A 20,899-nucleotide genomic window follows, 5' to 3' on the forward strand; every position below is an offset into this window, starting at 1 on the left:
GACTTACCATGCCTTCTTTAAATCTTAGATGTGCAATACATTATTTAATTGTGTTTATCATGCGGTGTGTATTTTTGGTTTTATCAGTGGGGAGTTATCTTTTTCTTTCATTCTAAAACCGGGAAAGACCAACTTTTTTGTTTTTGTTTTTTTTTAATTAGTTAATTCACAATTCAATCAATCCGACACATGAGAAACCTTTTTAACATAGTTCAGCCCATCTCTTCTACATTGCGAGTTTATTGGCTGGGTTCTGCTTAAGAGTTTTTTTTTCGCGCCTCCCCCCAAAACGGACTTTTTAAAAACCCGCAGAAGATGCCCCATCAGGGAGCATGTTGAATGTTGTGTTACGAGGACCATCCCTAGCCAGTGATGTGCAGTGTGTTACAATCAGATGATGATTATACTACAGATTTATTCCTTGAGGAAATCATGCAAGTGCTTCAAAGTAATGACGAGTCTATATCATCAGACGAACTTGAATTTATCGCCACAGTTGCTCATAACAGGAGCGGCGGTGTTCGTTTGAGATTAGGGAAAGTGATTTATGACGACATCTTGCTAAAAAAAGGGAGACATCTGTATAATCCTCAAAATAGTAATAACAACCTGTGTTTTTGTCTGTGCTTGGCGCATGCTCTCAATGCTGAGGTGTCTGAGGATGAGAAACTACTCTGTGCAAAGCAGCTACACATTGGTGCAGGGCTCGACCCCAGTCAGCAGGTTTCTTTCACCACTGTCAGCAGTTTTGAAAAACAGCTAAATGTTAAAATCGTTATATTCCATCATACTGCAGGACGAAAACAGCTACAGTGTTTCAAAACACACGACACACCGCACCCTCAAACCATATATATGTATTTCCACGACGGTCATTATTATGTCATTGAAAGCACAACAGGGTTTTTTGGAGTTAGCTATTTTTGTAATTATTGTTATAGTACATATCAGACTCCACTGTGCCACACATGTAAATTCAGATGCAATGTATGCTTTACACTGTGTCAAAACTACCCATCACAGACTGTGAAATGTGCAGACTGTAAACGTATCTGTAAGTCGCAGCATTGCTACCATCAGCACAAACTAGTAGAACCAGTACATAATCTAATACCGTTGATCGTATGAAATACTGTGAAACATGTGGTATGGTATACAGGAAGTCAGACAAATCAGAACACAACTGTGCCCCAAGTGCATGAACACTCTGTGGAGAACGCCTGGTAGACACTGGCATGAATCACGAGTGTTTTCTTCAGCCTGCTGAAATGAAACAACCTCATGAAAAATACATAATATATGATTTTGAGACCCGGTATCATGACGGAAAGCATGAGGCCGTTTTTGTGTGCACAATGGACATGCATGGGAAAAAATTCTGTTTCAACACATTAAATTGTGTGTCTGCATTCGTTGGGCACAACAGAAGGCCTAAATACCGTGGCTATACATTTATAGCCCATAATTCTTCGGGTTTCTACAGCTATATTCTCTTGGAATACCTCGTTAAACAGGGTATTGCTCCGGGTGTAACAATGAAAGGGAGTCGTTCTAATGTATGACAAATCCTATGATCAGAGATGGATAGACTCATTTAGCTTTCTGCCCATGCGTTTGTCCAAAACACCTTCTGCCTTGGCATTCGAGGACCTTGAAAAAGGCTTCTTTCCACACACATTTAACACAAGGGCTGACGAATCCTATGTAGGTCCTTATCCTGCCCCGTCTTTTTACGGGTATGAAAAAATGTCTGAATTTGAAAAGGAGAAATTTATGGCGTGGTACAAGCCTGCCTGCGAGAAACCATTTGATTTACAGGCTGAAATGCGTAAGTACTGCATTAATGATGTCGAAGTGTTGAGAATGGCTTGTAAAATATACCGTGAGACCTTGATGGAGTGCACGCAGATTTATCCATTTTCACACGCCACCCTGGCATCATACTGCATGGGGATTTTCAAAACCTTGTTTCTTACAAAAGACACCCTGGCACTGACTCATCACGGTGCGTATGTTGATGAGAATAAGACATTTTCAAACGAGTCTCTTGAATGGCTTCAATACGAAACAAAACATTGTTATCAAGCATGCTCTCAGAGGCGGCGAACAAAAAGTAGGACCTTATTTTGTGGATGGATTTGATGCTTCCAGCAGAACTGCATATGAATTCTTTGGGTGTTTCTATCACAGTTGTCTCCGCTGCTACCCGGAGAGTGATGTTAACCCTGCCGCCAAGCTGTCATATGGCGAGTTGTATCATGCAAGCTGTGAGAAGGTGAATGCTCTAAGAATGCATTATGGTCTTAATGTCGTGGTCATGTTGGGGTGTGATTGGTCATCATTCGACTGATCAGTCAGTCAAGGACTTTATGTGCAAATACAAAAAGCCTGAGCCTCTGGACCCTAGAGACGCGTTGTTTGGGGGGAGGACTAATGCGATGAAACTGTACCACAAGGTTGATGATGGTGGAGATGAAAAGATCAGATTCTATGATTTTACAAGTCTTTACCCCACTGTTCAGTGCACGAAAAATGATCCAATAGGTCACCCTCAGATCATATACAATAATTTTGACAGAGTTGAAAATTATTTCGGGTTTGTTAAGTGCACTGTGGGGTCTATTTCATCCTGTTCTGCCCTACAAGTGCCACAATAAGCTGATGTTTCCTCTCTGCAGAACGTGTGCTGAAGAGCAGCGCCAGCACAGTGATTGTGTGCATGCTGAGAGTGAGAGGCAACTGTCAGGTACTTGGGTTTCCTTTGAGCTTGAAAAGACTATTGAAAAAGGGTATCAGATTGTCTGCATCACTGAAGTCTGGCACTTCCCTAATAAGACTGACACACTGTTTAAGCCGTATGTCAAAACATTTTTGAAATTCAAGCAGCAGGCATCTGGATACCCGAAAAATGTCAAAACAGCTGAGGAGCAGCAGAAGTTTGTTCAAGACTATTCTGAGAGAGAAGGCATCAGACTTGACCCTGCTAAGATTTGTGTAAACAAAGCAATCAGAAGTTGTAATAAACTGCTTCTGAACTCTCTCTGGGGGTGATTCTGCATGCGAACAAATATGCCATCTTGCGAGCTGATTACAGACCCTGCCAGATTCACACAGCTGATGTTCAGTGACCATTATGACGTACGCCAGTTTTGTTTCATCTCTGATGATGTTGCAATGGTTCAGTGGTGTCATGCTGATGGTAGAGGGTCGCGGGATGTGAATGTCTTTGTCGGTGCTATGACTACGGCCTATGCGAGGCTCACTCTGCATGACTTGTTAGACAAGCTGCAGGAACGCATTCTTTACAGTGACACAGATTCAGTTATCTTCACCTCTCATCCCGGGGAGTGAGTACCCCCTTTAGGACCATACCTCGGTCAGCTGACTGATGATCACATTACTGAGTTTGTCTCTGGAGGTCCAAAATGCTATGCTTATTACGCAAAACAGGGCAAGACTCAGGTTAAGTGTAAAGGTGTAACACTCAATGATGTTAATTCTAAAGCTGTTACCCACGAATCATTGAAAGGCTTAGTCAAGGCATTTGTGGCCAACAGGGATGCGCATTTAGTTGCAGAGTCTGACACCATCAAATGCAATAAGAAGAGGTTTCATCTTAGGAAGGAAACAGTTGGGAGAAGGGTGTTGCCTGACTATACAACACTCCCTTATGGATACTGATCAGGATCAAGCCTTTGATGGGAGGCTCCAGCACCCTTTTAGTTTAGTTATTAGCGGGCCGAGTAATTGTGGAATGACTTTCTTTGTCAAAAGCATCATTGAAAAAGCATCCACTATTATTTCAACCAAAATTGACAATATTGTTTACATCTACTCCTGCTGGCAACCTTTATACAATCAACTTCTTCAGATAAGAAAAATCACCTTTGTGAATGAACCGGAGTCTCTGAGTGACGATGTCCTTTTACCTCCGGATAAGAACAACTTGCTCATTATCGACGATGTGATGAATACTGCGTCTAACAGCATAGAAGTTCAAAATGTGTTCACACAATACGTTCATCATAGGAACTTGAGCTGCATGTGTTTAGTTCAGAATTTGTTTATGCAACAATTTTGTTGAACACTAATTATTTAATTCTGTTTAACAACCCTAGAGATAAATATCAAATTTCAGTTTTAGGTAGACAGATGTTTCCAGGTAATACAAAATACTTCTTAGAAGCTTTTAATGATGCCACATCCACCCCATATGGGTATCTTCTAATCGATTATAAATCTAAGACGCCTGACTATTTAAGACTCAGAACCAATTTGTTGTCAGATCGTCAAGTTGTTTATATCCCCAAAAAACGGCTAAAGCGGTAAAAAGGAAGTCGTGTTCACGGATGCAGAGAAACATTGCACTGTTGGAGTTGTTGTATAAATCCCCACCCAGCGTACGGAGGAATATTATTTGTAATGCAAGCATTGATTTTATTAATGCTCTGTGTGAGATATCGCTCAATGTTTTGAAAGGTGTTATCCCGCTGACTGATCAACAGTACAGACAACTAAAAAAGAAAAAAAAGTAATCAGACTGGTTGCAGAAAAAAAGGACAAAAGTTTGAAAAAGAGAAGATCCATCAACCAATCTGGAGGATTTTTGCTACCGTTATTAGGGGCTGCTATACCCTTCATCACCAGTCTTATAGCAAATAGGTGAAAATGGAGCACACACAGAAAATGTTTTTGGTCCCGCAGCATCAGTTGGACATGTTAAACCATCAGCAGCAACAACATACAGGCTCCGTCAGACATGTAGCGCAAAACGAGCTAGACAAAGCTATGGTTGAAGTGCTGCAGCTGCAGATTTGGATGAGAAGGCTAAAAAGTGTTCTGCCATTCTTCAGAGATACCGTTCACTTGTGAAACAAGGCATGAGTGAAAAAAATGTGCTAACACTATCTTTGCCTTCTGAAACCGGTCAGGATGCATTTGACCACCAAAGCAATGTTGGTGGCGACAGATAAAAAGACATGTTTGCGGATGAGATTTTGTCCTATATGGCAAAAAGGAGCAGAAAAAATGCAGAGCTTATTTTAACAGCGCTCACTCGTGCGTCAGGAGTTTCTTGGAATGATAGGGTGAGATTATTATTGACAACCAGAGAATCAGAGGTTCGCATCTCTATGATTTGATCAAAAGTGCAACAGCAACACGTAGAGCAACAGATGTTTCATGGCCTGCAGGGTGGTCGACATTTTTAAAAACACTCGCCCGCTTAAATGTTCCTCTGTCTGCTTTTCCTAATGCTGAGGTGAGGAGGACTATTAGCCAATATAAAGGCGACACTGGCGACCCGAGTGTTGAAACAAATGGTTTGCACAAGAAGCAGTCACTGAGTGATCAAAGCTTATTTACCACACATAAAAAATCAAGTAGTAGAAGCGGGGGGATAGATTTTTAATGAATTTTAAAATTATGTTTGTTTTTCTTATTCTTGAAAAAAAGATCATTTTCCCTCACATTTTTTCCCTTTTTATATACTACTACTTATGGGTTTTTTTCTTATTTATGTCTATATTGTTTTGTTAAACAGATGACAGTTTTAATATTTTTACTACTTTTTGAACTCTATGCTGATGTTTAAAGATTGTATTATTACTAAATAATGTTTTTAACAATTAGGTGTAAATAAATATCAGATGAAACGAGATTCTCTTCTGTTATCTTTTATTATTTGTTACTTGAATCAGTATCCGCACTGCACACAATCAAAGTTATTTTCAAAACATAGAGAAACAGGTCTTATTTTGTTAACAAAATGACAAACCATTGCATCGTTACAAACAAGGTTATCACTGTACATATTAATTAGTCTTGAATAAGACACTCCTTTTTGGACATGATATAGAAAAAACACACAGTGTTGTCCGCAGGTTACCGAAAAGTCATTCTGAACCTGTCTCACAGAACACAATATCCGAGCGGTGTTTTTTAAAAGAAAAAGTTTTATCTCGGGTGAAAACTTATCAGGTGAGTTACCGAAGCTGTCAAAAAAGTACCCTTGCTTGTCTTTTGTGATATAGAACGCCAACCAGTGCTTCCCAGGTAAGTCTGATGGATCTGTATTCACAATGCCCATGCATGGATATCTGATGGTCTTTGTTGGCAGCTGGTCACATGCTAAGATGCCTAGAAGATGAGCCCTGTTACTAATCCTTTTAACAACGCTGGTTAGTTCTATTGTATTCATTTTGAATCGTTAGTAGTAGTCCAGCAGCACTTGTCTCATATTAGATATTTCGATGACTGAATCAAATACAGAGTAACACACCAGGTTCATTGTTCGGGGTAGCGGATTTCTGAAACGGGTTTCCAGCCTCATGTTCCCAGTTTTAACTAACGATACATTCCCTGAATGTCCTTCATCAGCTTCCAGATTGAAACAGAATAATGTGTAGCCGTTACCAAAGTCCTCACGTGTTATGGCCAATGGTTTATCCTTTAAATGTCTTCAGTGGTTTGTATCAGCTGATAAAATTCTCTGGTATAGTGTTTTCTCTGAAAATTTGGCTGGAATTGTTTGGCCGGATACGACTGTCCATCAGCGTATAAACACATGAATTCTATATCACAGTTTTAAAATTAAATGGATTATGTGTAAAAGAACCAGGATGAGCTTCGTTATCCACGAAGGCGATGATGACAAATTTAGGCAACCTGCCCATAAATAAATTGTCATTAGTTGATATTCTTGCCCCAGCAGGTATGGAGAAGGTCTTTAAAGAAACTCTGTCTACAGCATATTTTGCATTTGCATGATGCAGCGCCTTGCCGTGTGCCAGCCTGACACTTGGTGAGACACTGATTTTTTTCACAAATAAGCTGGCAGAGACAATTTGAACTTTATACGCGGTGTTAGCTCCAGTCATGAGAGCAAATTCGTCTTTAGAGCGCACAAATTTCAGCGACAGATCGATTCCATTAAGAACAGGTGTGCGTGTACTGGAGCAATCAATTCAACAATACTGCTATTCGCTGTGTAAGTACCTCTGGTCACCAGACCCTGGTTCTCCCCTTCTATACATGTATCATTCATGTGTGAGGCTGTGTCTGTACAGAATAAAGCGCTGCTGAACTGTGTGTCTAAAGTCTCCTTATTATATTTGATAAGACATTCTATTATGCCTCTTTATGGATACGTGTTGGATGATTGGCTAATCAAGCGATCCCCCAAATTTACATTTACCTGACTAAATAAGGTACAACCTGGATAATTAACAAGTCCCACGTTTGCATCCCTGCCTAAGTTTGTGCCGTCAGCATTTGTGATTCTTACTCGTGTGTAGATATAGGAATCGTTTAGATCCAGGTAATTCTCTCCGGACGATGAGATGGAAAACTCGATTGGACCTCCGTCTGTGATCGCAGAAACTGGCAGAATTTCAATAAACGTTGTTTTCTCTATGGACGTTTGTGTGTATGGGACAGTAAAAAGATCGAGCTCTGTTTTTAGACATTCTCCTGATTGGTTGTGTAACAGAGCCATTTAGAAGATGTCAAATGCTGCAGTTTTTGAACGACTGGTTCTGGGTCTTTTCACTCCGCGTGGTTGTCTCTGTTTGGTTGCTTTCCTGGCAGGTTTTGTTGTTTTACGCTTTTTAGGCAGTGGTGTATCACGCATGCGTGCAGTGGGAGGGGTGCCTGATGCTGCTGTTTTTAGGTGGGGTTTGACTATGCCGACTCCTTTTTTAAACAACAGTACAGCAAATCTAAACAGGCTGCGGAACAAACCTCCCAGACCTGCGCCATATTGCGTGCTAGTCCCAATATAACCATTCAATTCACCACCAGCCTGATTTAAATAATATCTTACATATTTTGCTTCATCTGTGTTGTAGACAGACATCCTTATTTTTTAAAAATGGTGTCTTATGGGTCGGAAGTGGAGTTTGACAAACACCTTCCTGTATAAAAAGGGTATGTGTTAATTTAGGTCGTCTTTCAAATCAATTTCTATGTCATCGATTAAGGAGACTGGTGTGTAGTGTGGGCTGTCAAATTGAAGAATGGCTACCCGACGGTCATCGTCTGTTATATTTATTGCTCTTAATAGCCGCGTCACCCACAAGCTGGTAATCAACGATATCTGCATAAATAAAAATGTTATATTTTCCGCCGTATATGTCTGCAGGATGTGGTGCGTATGTGTTTTTATAATGAAGTACAAACGGGTCTTCTGATTTGAATCCTAAGATTTCTGCCAGTCTCCCTCTAAATGTGAGAACTGTGCCCCTAGGGCCCATAACACTAACATAGTTACTAACTTCACTATATTGTGTTTTAATGTTGATGTTGCTGACATTTAAAATTTAATTCTTTTATTATCTGCGGCACAGATGCATAATGACCCACAGACAGCTCAATCACGGTTATGGACAATGCTCCATCTTTGACTGGATCATAAATTTCCACTCGCGAATCTGATTGCGGAAAAAACAACCATAGTCTTGGGTATTGAAATTCTATAACACCAACCTCATACGGTTCATTTAAAACAATAGGTTTTGCCAGCTTTGTTCTAAAATTAGATATCTTATTGCCTGGATAAACATGTGCTGAAGCATTTGAGAAGAGGCTCACATGAAAGCCTGCATTGTTGTTGTTCGTTTTATCCATTCCTTCCTTCCTTCCTCAGTCTTTGTCTAGTGCAGAATGAAAGTATGCAGAGCTGCGGCGTCTCTGTTAATCACACTTCAATGATGTCTTTTTCAGGGATTCATGAATTCAAATGAGAAGGCCAACCGAGCCATTTGACCAGCGCTAACCTTTTTCGGTCGTCTTTTTTTCTGCCAAGTATTTTCTCTATTTTAAAACTTTTGTTTTTGTCAATAGTCACCTGCTGTATCTCAGGTTCGTAAAATACGCCTTTCACTGTAGCTCCTGTGAGATCCTCTAGTTTGTATACGGGAGGGTCTCTTCCTAAACGCTCCTTTATGGTAAAGTACTCGTCTGTGTAGGTCTGATGGTAACCCTTTCAGAATATGCCTCGTAGTTTAGATATTCTCACCGTATCGCCCACATTAAATTTAAAAGTCACCGGTTTTTGGGGTTTCATTTTGTACAGGGTGTTAAAGACTGCTTTCTCATTATCTTTGCACACCTCGGTGGGGGTCATTTTGATAGAGCTGTGATAAGACAGGTTATAGGACTGTACAAGATCTTGGATCACATTAACATATCTTCGCGAGTTAACTGATGTTAAGTATTTCCACATTTTCCCCTTTAAGGTGCGGTTAAAACACTCTACCACACATGATTTCATTTCACTAAAGGTTGAAAAATGTGTGATGTTATACTGCTCCATTAGTTTTTTAAAATGTTTAGTATAAAATTACTTCCCTAAATCTGTTTGGAGTTTTTCAGGCACACGGCCCTCTCTCAGAATATCACCAAAAGCCTCAGCAACAGCCTGTCCTGTCTTGGTTTCAAGGCACCTAACCCATGCATACTTAGAAAACACATCTATGCATGTCAATAAGTACCTAACATTATCATTATCCGCAGAATATTCACGCATGTCAACCAAATCAGCTTGAAACTGTTTGTCAATCCCGTTTACCAAAACTCTATTTCTGGGGAAATGTATCCTTGCAGGTTTATGAAGAGTATATGTGTCATCTCCTTTTAAAAAACGCTCCACGTCAGGTAATGACGGCTTTAAGCCTGTTGCCTCACTGACAGCAATACGGAGCTTCTTTACACTTCCTAAACCCCCTGGGTGTGCAGGGTTGTGATATATTTTTCTCAGCGTGTTTTCCATAATCACTTTGACCAAACACAAATACAAATGAGCAGAAAAAAGTGTTAACATACGTTTTTATTTAATTTTCTGTGTAGTGCACAGTAAGGTTTTTATAACAGATGAACATTAAATCTTGTGTCTCCCAGACCAGTAGTTTTCAATCATGTGGAGCAGCGCTGATTTAACACCGCGGGTGTGATGATTGGTATTTAGCAGGTATCCGACATTCTCATCAGTGGTGCATACAATGTGCGGCACTGATCTCAGTTCACACAGAAGACGCTCTGCAGTGCTGATGATTTGTGCTTTAGCCTCACTGACACTGTATGAGCAAACAAACAGACGGATGGCCGGGATGAATCGGGGCGTCCGGAGCTTTTCCATCACCTCATCATAGTAGAAAAACACAGGCAGTTCAAACAGGCAACTGTGTTGTAACTGGCTGGGGTGACCGGATTGGCATCCATAACATATCTCCTGCACATACTCATTCAGTGCCATCGACAACAGGTGGAAAGTCGGGAGTTTAATGTTGATTTCCGTTTCCTCAGACGGGTGTGATCCTGCAGAGTCCTGTGAGCATCCTGGAGAGGGGGGCAGAGTCGGTGGGGTCTGGATTAGCAGTGCTGGAGGGGGAGACTCTGAGCGGTCCACAATATGGCAGATGTTGTCTGTAATAGAAATCCACACATTGCATTTTTTAAAAATATCGGGTATAATGCCAATGTCTCTCACACATAGACAACCTACCATTTGTTTTTTCTTTTTTTCAGTCCTCAGGGTTTTTGATGATTTTTGGCCTGAACATGGCAGAAGGTAAACCAATCTTCGGGCCATGTGCGAGCTGATCATATACAAGACGCTTCCTAATATTCTTATAAGAAGAGTTGACCTTCTCTCTCTTGATAGTCCTATCGACCTCATTAAACACCCGCTGCAGTGCTCTCCAGCCTGACCCCTGAATAAAAAACAAATCCTTAAACCATGATAAACGTTCTTCAAGGGTGAGGGGGTATGGGTTCAACCTCCAGATTTCAAGGCCCCTGTCCGCAATTACACCCTCCCTGTCTTCACACACACTAAGAAAAATGAAGTTCGGACGATTGAAACGGTCCGCTTCTACACGGTAGAGTTCAGGTCCTGTTGGACTGACCCATGCGAAACATAAATCATCTCCGGGAACCCCGGTTGATCCAGGTCCAAGTGTGTCCCGCCAACTCCCCAAATCTCCCCCTCACCAGAATCTACATACAGGCTCACTTTTCCATCACTATATTTAATTGAATAAACATACCCGCACACACCTCTAAACGCAAAATTAAAATCAGTCTCTGTAGACTCTTTTTTTTTTTTTTTTTTTTTCCGCCTGTCCCATTTGGTTCTTTAGCCGTCAGAATTGTTGTCTGAAGACCAACAAGGATACCCAATGGATTTATTTTGCCAAATGGATCATCATGGCATTGCCGTATTGGACCATTTGATCGACCTTTGTTTTTATTATTTATTTTATTTTCAGTTGTTACAGACGGGACAGACATGAGTGAGGGATAGGAAAGGGAGAAAGAAAGAGGAAGGAAAAGAAAAACAGAAGGGGAGAGGGACAGTGAGAAAGGGGGGAAGAAAAAATATCTCCGGGATCACCTGTTGAGAGAAAGAGAATAGAAAACAAGCAAAAAACAAAACAAAACAATGCAACATACTATACACAACACCATCGCATTAATCTAGCTAAGTGTAAACAGCAGTAAATACTAAATATTGAATGTTGTTGTGCAGCACGCAGGACAGACAGCGCACAATGTGCTTTGAAGTAGCAGCCAAGAAAGGTGTGATTTAAGTCTACGAATAGTGAACACCCATGTGCACACCTGTGTGGATCGGCGCGCTTGTATTCAAATGGTTTCCCCATGTAATGGTCTGCTAGAGGATGTAGAGAGCCATAGCCCCGTCCCCCAGGGCATGAAGCAGGCATGGAGGAGATCCAGGCCCCAGACATCCAGAGGCCCCAGAGTGCAAGAGCCCAAGGAGGACCACCGGGGGGGCATCCGTGCCACCTTCATGGGAAGGGCTGAGGATCCCCAGATGAGGGGTCACCCAGTAGCCACCGGGCAGAAGCTAGAGTGGGCTGCACCGGCGTGCCCGCCGGCTCTGCCGGCAGCCAGCTGTGCCAGAGTGAACCGAGCCGCAGGCACAGAGGCCGGAGGCCCGAGGGCCCCCCGCGCCCCGGAAGAGGCCTGACCGAGCAGCAGGCGCCAGGCCCCGCCAAGTAGTCACCGGGAGTGAGCTGGTACATACCTGAGCGCCCAGCCCCGGACACCAAGAACCACCAACGCACCGACCCCTGAGGGCATCAGTCACCGGCAGGGAGTGTGGTGAGGGGAGATAGGCCTCCACACTTTGGAGGGCCTTGGAGTTCCCAGAGAGGTGAAGTCTAAGACCCGACCTGACATATAGACACAGACAAACAGGCACACACAGACACAGACATGCATTCCCACCCTCATGCACACATATACAAACACTCAGCACTCACCCAACGCAGGAATAAACGTAAATGGACATGTACACACAATCACACTCCCCAAACATACTCTATACCCCGGGTCCAGGTATCCTCACCCCCAGAGATGGAAACGGCACCCAGACCCAAGAGATGTTACCCTTCCCTCCGGGGTGGAGGCAAGCAGACCGCCCCAGGCTCCGCAGCAGCAGGGAGGCCAATCGGACAGCCAGCATCTCTTCCCAGCCCCCCCGCCCCGATGGCTAGCAGAGAACAGGGGTGTGTTAAGACCCCATACCTCCCTCCTCCCGCTCAAGTGTAGTGTTGCTGCGTGTTGCTCTAAAGTGTATTTAAAACAAGGGAGAGCATGGTGCTGCTGCCAGAGAGCAGCAGGTGTTAGCACGGCCCCTCCCGAGAACCCTCAATGTCTACATGGATTTAAAATTGAGAGGTGGGCACCGGCGCCAGAGGCAGGTTTGAATACACAGACCGTCTACTGGACGCCGTTAACGTGCCCACCCTCAAGGCCCTATATATATATATATGTGTGTGTTATGAGAGTGTAAGTAATGTGGATGTCTAAGTTGTGAGATAAAATTGAGGCACAGGTGGCCAGAAGAGGACAGAGGGGGGGGGAATGTCTCCCCTGCACCCTGGTGACACACCCGCACCCCAAAGCCCTACCTGTGTGGGTGGGTGTGGTGGAGCGTGAAGAGGGAGGCAGCCGGGGATGGGGAGGAAAAGAAGGGAGGGGAGGGTGTCCCTCCCTAGGGCCAGCTCCCCCGCTGACCCCAATATGCACCCCCGTCCTCTGGTATCCACCAAGGCAAGGGAGCCCAGGCCCATCCAGACCGGGGCCTACGGCAGCAACACCGCCAAGCCCCACAGGACCCGGGGCAGCCCACTCTACCCCACCGCAGAGGAAACTGTACCCACCCCAACATTCAATCATCTCCCAGACTACACAAGACACAGACACCCAGGTTAAGTTTATTCTCCACCTCTCCTCTCTCTGTAGACTCTTGATGGAGTGAGGAAGATCGGATATCTGCAGACATACTTAGGGGGTCAGAAGCTGCTCGGATGTCTGATGTGAATGCCATAGTTGGAGGTGGAAATTCTTGCTGAACGTGTGGTGGGTATCCCATTAAAAAAGCTTTAAAAACATAACCCTTTTTTCTCTCCATTATATTGCCGTTTCTTTAAAACACGCCCAGTAGGAGGAGACAGAGCATGTGCAGTAGGACCGCATGGCCCGGAAGTGCCCCTTTTTCGGATGAGTGAACGCGTGTGCATGAGAGTGCACGTGCGCGTGCTCGTACGTGCGAAAGGTGCCAGTTTTTAAGCTCGGCAATGGGGGTATGGGGGGCATTTGTCAAAGTGCTGGATGAAAGAACAGCCCATTTTGGAAGGGTGAGTTTCTAAATTTGTCAAGTTTAAGGAAATTGTGCAAATCAATGTTTATGATGACTGTCCTTGAATATTCTGTTGTTTGTCCTCTACTTAAAAGACTGGCCGAATATCAGCTGATGCCTTCAGTAAAAGTTTCTTGGAGTGGAGTGCTGTAAAGTTTGAGGTGGACAGGATGTGCAAGGAGCCATGCTTTAGCTGCCCTGCCTGCACTCCAGACATGCTCGCCGTGTCAGTTGATGGAAACCACAAGGTTTATCGCTTTCAATCAAATGCAAGGTACGTTATGCATTGTGTACATAAATCAAATATGGATTTGTACAAACGTTGTATTTTGATGTTTCTTTTCAAACAACTGTCACTGTGTTCGTTCAGCACTTCAGAGCAGGGGAACTTTGAAGGTGTCTTCATTGAAAAAGATGAGGAAGTTGCTGAGTTTGTGAAATACATCCAGAGACACACAAATGATGTAAGATACACATATATATCAGTGCTGTCAGCGTTAATCTTGTTAAAATGACGTTAACGCCATAACCATATACACATACGTGTGTGTGGATACATATTTGGATGGGTGGATATTTATTTTGTTTTTCTCTTGGTGTTGTCGTAATACTATTTACTTGACTTTATCTTAATGCATACTTCATTTTGTCATCATGTGTATTTAAAAAAATCAAAACATGGTTTTTATGAGGTGTTGTGTGAACGTGACTTAAGGCTAATTCAGCGAATTCTTTTGCATTTGTGTTAAAAAAGTTTGTCCCTGATAGGGCGTAATCACGTCGTGTCTTTGAGTGTATAGGTCCCAGGGAAAGGGTTGTGTGGATCTTCATCTTGGACTGCAGCAAAGGAGTCGACCAAAAAGTCCACTGGGAAGTTGGATGAAGAGGGCATGGAAATAGCTGTTTGTTTGCTGTTAGTCCTCCTAGCTGCATTGAACATGTTTCGAGGGGAGATCTTTGCTTACCCCCTTTTTCTCCAGAGGAAGTTGGCAGCTAGCGTTCCAGGACATATTATGTTCCTTTGCTCCGATGTGGCCTGTAAATATTTCCCATATTTAACCAACGTGGCTCAGCAGTGCCCTGAGCTGAGGAACCTCATGTCAATGCGTCCTTTTCTCTCCGTCATGCAAGCAAAAGCTCACACTTGGATATGCGAGGTATACTGCAGCTTGTAGTCTTGGATAAGTTTAAGACATTTTGTTATAAGGTTGAATGAATTCAGCAGTCATGTATTGTGACCTCCTTTCTATAGATCAAATGGGGAGGTGCGTTTCAGGATGGGGCCGGTTCTACAGTTGGAGAAGAGGTGGAACCAGTAAACAGTTTCCTGTCTTGGGCGGCCATCACAACAAAGTACATGTCTAAAGCAGGTGTGTGTCTGTGTGTGAGATTCCACTCAGTCTCCTGCTCATTCATTCTTATTTGTATACTAACTGAAATGCAGGGCGAACAGGCATGCTGAGCCTCCTGGCTTTGGGCTGGAACAAAAGGAAAGTGGAACAACTGTGCCGCACTTTGAGCCAGCGATATCTAAAGGTCATTTTTTCAACACCCATTTTAACGTGTGTGGTAATGGGGAAAAACACCAGTACTCTAAAAACGTCAATATGAATGACATTTATTAATGTATTCTTAGATCATAAGGATCCTTAGAGAACAAGTGGAGAGCCTGAATGCGAGCAGAAATGAGCTGGGTGTGGATGACGACACACTGCAGCAATGGGTGGCCGATGTGCAGCAATGGGCTGAAGGTGAGTCTCAATATAATGCACTCATGTATAACAACAGGACCCACCATGGCCTCATTAAAGAACTTAGAATTAAGATCTTTCTGACAGTGTCAACAAACAATGAAAAATAAGCCTTATAAAAGCACAATTGATGGCAGAGTTGTTGCGTTTGATCAAATTGGATTGGACCTGGGTTGAAGTGATGTCGTACTAGTTGGTTTTATAAACCTGAACACCAACATACTTGTTATCTCATGATAATGCAGCACATGAAGGCTCCAGATGTCTTATAATGAATATCATCAAGTCAGTGATTACAGAGTCCACTGTAGTTTGGTGACTGTTACTCATCCTGTATTCTGATTAATATTCCTCTCACTTAGAAACGGATCAAACTGATGGCAGCCTTGGAGCGTTGCAGGCACGAATAGAGGAGCTTGTCGTCATCATCAGAGTGCGAACACAAAGTCTTTACAGACAAAATGGTGTCACAGTTTCTTTGAAATGGACCGTTTGATGCTCAGTTTGTACAGCTTGTACAGCTACTTTGTAAACAGAATAAAATCAGATCCAGGTTTGATTAAGCTGGATGTGATTGGTTCTAGCAAACAAATTGATGAGTGTAGATTAAAATGTAAATATATGCATTATGTGAAGGTGTGAATTTTTTATGATTATTTACAGATAGCAACAAGAGGCGACACAGAATTCACAAGGTCATCTTAGATGAGAAGAAACGCTTGGCGGCTGCTGTTGACGACTACAACAAGCTCGCTGAACCAACAAAGCAAATCGTATCCAGTGATGCCCTCATCCAGACCGACGTTTGGCCCTGGCAGAGCACAAGTGAACGTAAGCTCTTGATTTCTAAATATCCTTTTTAAACAAACTCCCAGTATCTGAGCAGTAGTTGAATGTTTTGCTCTTGAATCATAATATGCTACTATGTTTTCCCATCTGATGTTGTTAAACTGTAGCTGCTGCTGACCTCCGGACAAAGAGAAAGGTCTTTGAGAAGGTGATGGCTGTGAGGCGCCTGAGAGAGGAGGAGATGATCCTTTGCAGGGAGATGCAGCATCACTGGACAGTGTTGTGAATGCGATCTGTGGTGTTGGGGACAATCTCCTCAGACTGTAAGCACATCTTTTATTTATTTATACATTTGGTGATGAATTGATTGAAAATAATAGCAGATGCTAAAGTCTTACTGGATATTTTACTTATATTTGGGTTGCTAGCTAACACTGCCTTCTCCCTTAAAAAAAAACGTTTAATTACATGATCCTAATTCCTTGTGTTTATGAGGTGAGGTTTTTTGTTTGATTGTTTGTTTGTTTTACTTCTATTTAATAGTTTTGTTCTTTTTACAGCCTCCCTTGTTGGCATGTCGGAGGATGCACAGAAAGGACTCCATAGCCTGGTTTAAAAACAACAAAGTGAACTGAAAGCTGAAATGCTCAAAGTAAAGGACGTGTACAAGAGAATCCTCAGCCACCAACCACTCCTGGAAGTGGACTTGGAGGAGGAGGAGGACATTCCAGATGATGCCGCTGAGAGTGATTTGAGCACTTCTGATGAAGACTGATTGTGTCATCATTGATGTTATGTTTGGTAAAATAAAATGTTAATCACATCTGTTTAATGTGATTTTTATCATGTCTGTTTTAGAAATTGCTTATCAACAGACATTTTACATGTTGAGAAGAAAAATGTAATTCCCTTGGTGCAGTTGTTTATCCTGAATCATTCTTTCCCATCTAATTTAATGACTAGTGTACATGTTCAGATACAATAACATAATTTAATTTATGGGATGCTTTCTGGGTTGCTCAAATTACCACAAAGTTTAAAAGCAGCAGGCAGCACACTCACAAGGAAATTTTTTGTTCAGTGTTTTGTTGAAGAAATCAACAAGTACAACTGAGATGTTTGCTGTAGTGGTGTGTTTGTTAAGAAGCATGCCAGCACACTGGTGAACTGACAGTCCCAGAATGCACCCGAGCCAGTGACTCACCCCAGAACAATAAAATTAATTATCTAGAAAGACAACCGTGATCAAAGACAAGTAAAAGAGTAGAAAACAAAAGATAAGGAAAGGTACTGTGGGGTAGGAAAGAAAGGCCAGAGCTGTGCAAAATGACCTCCAACAGGCCATAAATATGCACGTCTGCTCAAACGGTCAGATACTGACTCCATGAGGGTGGTATGAGGGCTCGACGTCCACAGGTGGGGGTCGTGCGTACAGCCCAACATCGTGCAGGATGTTTGGCATTTGCCAGAGAACACCAAGATTGGCAACTTTGCCACTGGCGCCCTGTGCTCTTCACAGATGAAAGCAAGTTCACACTAAGTACTTGTGACAGAGTCTGGAGACATATTGGAGAACCTTCTGCTGCCTGAAACATCCTCCAGCATAATGGTTGGGCAGTGGGTCACTAATGGTGTGGGGTGGCATTTCTTTGGGGGACCGCACAGCCCTCCATGTGCTCGGCAGAGGTAGCCTGACTGCCATTAGGTGCTGAAATTAGATCCTCAGACCCCTTGAGAGACTATATGCTGGTGCGGGTGGCCCCGGGTTCCTCCTAATGCAAGACAACATCTAGACCTCATGTGGCTGGAGTGTGTCAGCAGTTCCTGCAAGATGAAGGCATTGATGCTGTGGACTGGCTCGCCCGTGCCCCAGACCTGAATCCAATTGAGGACATCTGGGACATCATGTCTCACTCCATCCACCAACTGCACCACAGACTGTCCAGGACTTGGCAGATGCTTTAGTCCTGGAGTCTGGGAGGAGCTCCATCAGGAGACCATCTGCCACTTCATCAGGAGCATGCCCAGGTGTTGTAGTGAGGTCATACAGGCATGTGGAGGCCACACAGACTACAGAGCCTCATTTTGACGTGTTTTAAGGACATTACATCAAACCCGATCAATGATTCTGTATTGCACTGATCAAGGAACCAACCCAATAGGAGCTAAAGGCATCCTCTTCACATTACTTAACAGAGTAAGTTTATACTATGTTTAATGTGCATTTTCTTCATCAGTTTAGAACATAACATGTTAGCGCTCCCTGGTTCTTTTTGGAGACAGATCCTGAGACAGCAGGCAGCTTTGGAGAACTCATGCCAGCTGTGGTAATTAAGGAATACTTTGATTTAATATTGATTTCATGACAACTATCCTCAGGCACATATTCCTGGATATATACAATGACACGAGTAAACTCCCATTTTAGAATCATTGCCTTCTTTGATCTGACTTACTGCCTCAGACTTTGGACCTGTGTCCCCAAAACTACAGAAAATCCATGACACTGGGTAAGAGGCCTTGATCATGTTATAAGTGAGAGAGTTTGGTGTAACAGTGGTTGAACATGCCAAATCAATCCACAACATGCTGCCATTCCCCAGCTGTAACCTGCATATGCATCAAACCAAAACCCAGTACCATAGCCACATGATAGACATACAGATGAGGGTAAAGGGCTGTGTCATGTTGCCAGATAGCTTCATCCCAAAAAAAAAATCAACATTCTTCAAAAACAAAAGTTTGTGAATATTTGCTGTATTGCCAGGCCTAAACCAACCTGTTAAACTTATCAAATTATTGTCATAGATATGAACCTATTGATTGAAACAGAATAATCCATTCAAGCCTCCATCATCATCCAAGATCACTGTTAGTATTCAGATTATTTTATCTCTATTTTCCTCTAGAATGTTTTGAAAATCAGTATTTGATCAATAGACTTTTTAAAAGTGTATTTTGATCCTATTGTTTACGCGTGTAATTGCATTTTTATTAAAATTTTGACAGGAAAACCCTCAATCAAATTGTATCTTTGGTATCTAATAATAATATTAACAATAAAAAAAATGTTACATATGCAATATGCACACAATAATGATGTGCAAACAAACAAGAAAAATAGAAAAAATAATAATACCCTGTATATAAAAACCACATATGACCACGACTCCAAATGTGCAATTGTCACTGCATCTAAACATGACAGATGACATATTACAAAACGGTAGAAACGTATAATATACAATATGTTGTGAAGCTGGTACTGGTGCAGTTAACTTTGCTTTAGGCTCCCATACACAGCACTGCTGACCCTAATCACTTCATACAAGATGTTACTTACTTTACGTGCAGTGCAGTATTACTTTAACTTGCAATATGTTATAACAGCCAAGTCACTTCTATATTCATGAGCATGTAGACAGTAATGTTGGCTGATATGTAAAACTATGAGATATCGAGTGCTGGGAAGATATTATTGATCGATCAGATTCATGAATGTTTTAGGTACTTAAAGCATCTTTCTTTCAGCTTAACGAGTGAACCGTCAGCTCGTTCAAACACACGTTAAAGTCCGTTTGGCTCGACACCACCGAACAGAAGCAGTAATATAACATAGCTAACATTAACAGTGCAGTGAATCCTGCTTGTGCTGTGATATTCAGGACTGCAAACCGAGCAGCATCACTGACTTTCAGCTTGCTGTGTTTGTGGATATATGACTGACTTTAATTATCCATAAAATCATCACATTCTCTGTAAGATTAAGGTCGACTATTGAACAGCGTATATTTTAAAGTAAAGGCTTTAAAACCAAGTAAACGCTGAAAGTACAAACATCGCTAATGTCACATAACTTTGCCAACATGTGGCCAACAGTAATGTTTTAATGTTCTTCATTATTAAACATTTGCACATAAATAAGTGACATAATATTCAGTACTTACTTTAAAAGTTTACTCTACAGCCGCCCCTCTTCCGCTGTTTTTTTCGGCAAAAATTGGGATACAGCCCTTGGCTGATTGTGACCTACACCCGTTTTCACACCTTGGCTCGTGTGATTAGGCAGAGGATCAATAGGGAGTCCATGACCCTCTTAGGGGGACACTCACACGGGACCTAAACCTGGGATTCTCCACCAGTCGCTCTCAGAACTGAAGAAACTTCTTGGATAAAACGTCTTCAAGACACTTAAAGCAGTTCAGACGCTTTTCTTTCGCAGCTCCTCAGACTGTCCACCCTGTTAGCTTGGTTAAGTAGCCATGAATAGTAGAAGGCCAAGTATGAGTTTCAAACAGTAAACACATTTATTTTTAAACCCTGCAAATAAACAACATTAACATCAAAAGTTTTACATTTCCTAAATTTATCCCACAATCTGAATATAACACCCACTTCCCTACATTTGATCCACTGTGTTAAATATGATTAAGAACAGAATGCAATAATTTGCAAATCCTATAAACCAGTTTTTTAAACAAAGTCAGAAAATGCAACATTTATAGAAAAATATTAGCCCATTTTGAATTTGATGGCAGCATCCTCTCTCCAAAAACTAAAGGCTTTGCGATGTTTAGTGCTGGACCATGTTGGTTAATGTGTAAACTTCTGAAACGTTCAACAGTTTCAATTTTGATTAACCTGACCAACATAGTACATAGAACACCTTTGAGGTGGACCTTGCACCCCTAGT

At 42.2% G+C, this 20,899-nt stretch overlaps 2 protein-coding genes, 1 long non-coding RNA gene and 1 pseudogene across 4 annotated transcripts in view; 2 read left to right on the forward strand and 2 right to left on the reverse strand.

Annotated features, from left to right (window-relative positions):
• Positions 1 to 20,899, reverse strand: part of LOC146523743 (protein NLRC3-like) — a 183,412-nt gene that overhangs the window by 65,804 nt on the left and 96,709 nt on the right. The gene's annotated exons all lie outside the window — the stretch shown is intronic.
• Positions 10,311 to 13,354, reverse strand: LOC146523745 (uncharacterized; annotated as a pseudogene).
• On the forward strand, positions 13,267 to 15,157 carry LOC146523746 (uncharacterized). The gene is made up of 4 exons (XM_085154013.1): positions 13,267 to 13,664; positions 13,762 to 13,940; positions 14,037 to 14,130; positions 14,467 to 15,157. The coding sequence occupies exons 1-4, from the start codon at positions 13,605 to 13,607 to the stop codon at positions 14,839 to 14,841; spliced, it is 708 nt and encodes a 235-aa protein (XP_085010139.1). The 5' UTR covers positions 13,267 to 13,604; the 3' UTR covers positions 14,842 to 15,157.
• LOC146523747 (uncharacterized) lies at positions 15,249 to 16,898 on the forward strand. Of its 2 annotated transcripts, XR_014873099.1 has the most exons (5): positions 15,249 to 15,417; positions 15,780 to 15,970; positions 16,081 to 16,248; positions 16,374 to 16,529; positions 16,767 to 16,898. It is a non-coding gene; the product is annotated as an uncharacterized LOC146523747 (long non-coding RNA). The 2 variants fall into 2 exon arrangements; XR_014873098.1 differs by lacking the exon at positions 15,249 to 15,417 and having other exon boundaries at positions 15,449 to 15,970.

Source organism: Neolamprologus multifasciatus, chromosome 3 (assembly GCF_963576455.1).
Source record: "Neolamprologus multifasciatus chromosome 3, fNeoMul1.2, whole genome shotgun sequence".
In the NCBI taxonomy this organism is placed as follows: domain Eukaryota; kingdom Metazoa; phylum Chordata; class Actinopteri; order Cichliformes; family Cichlidae; genus Neolamprologus; species Neolamprologus multifasciatus.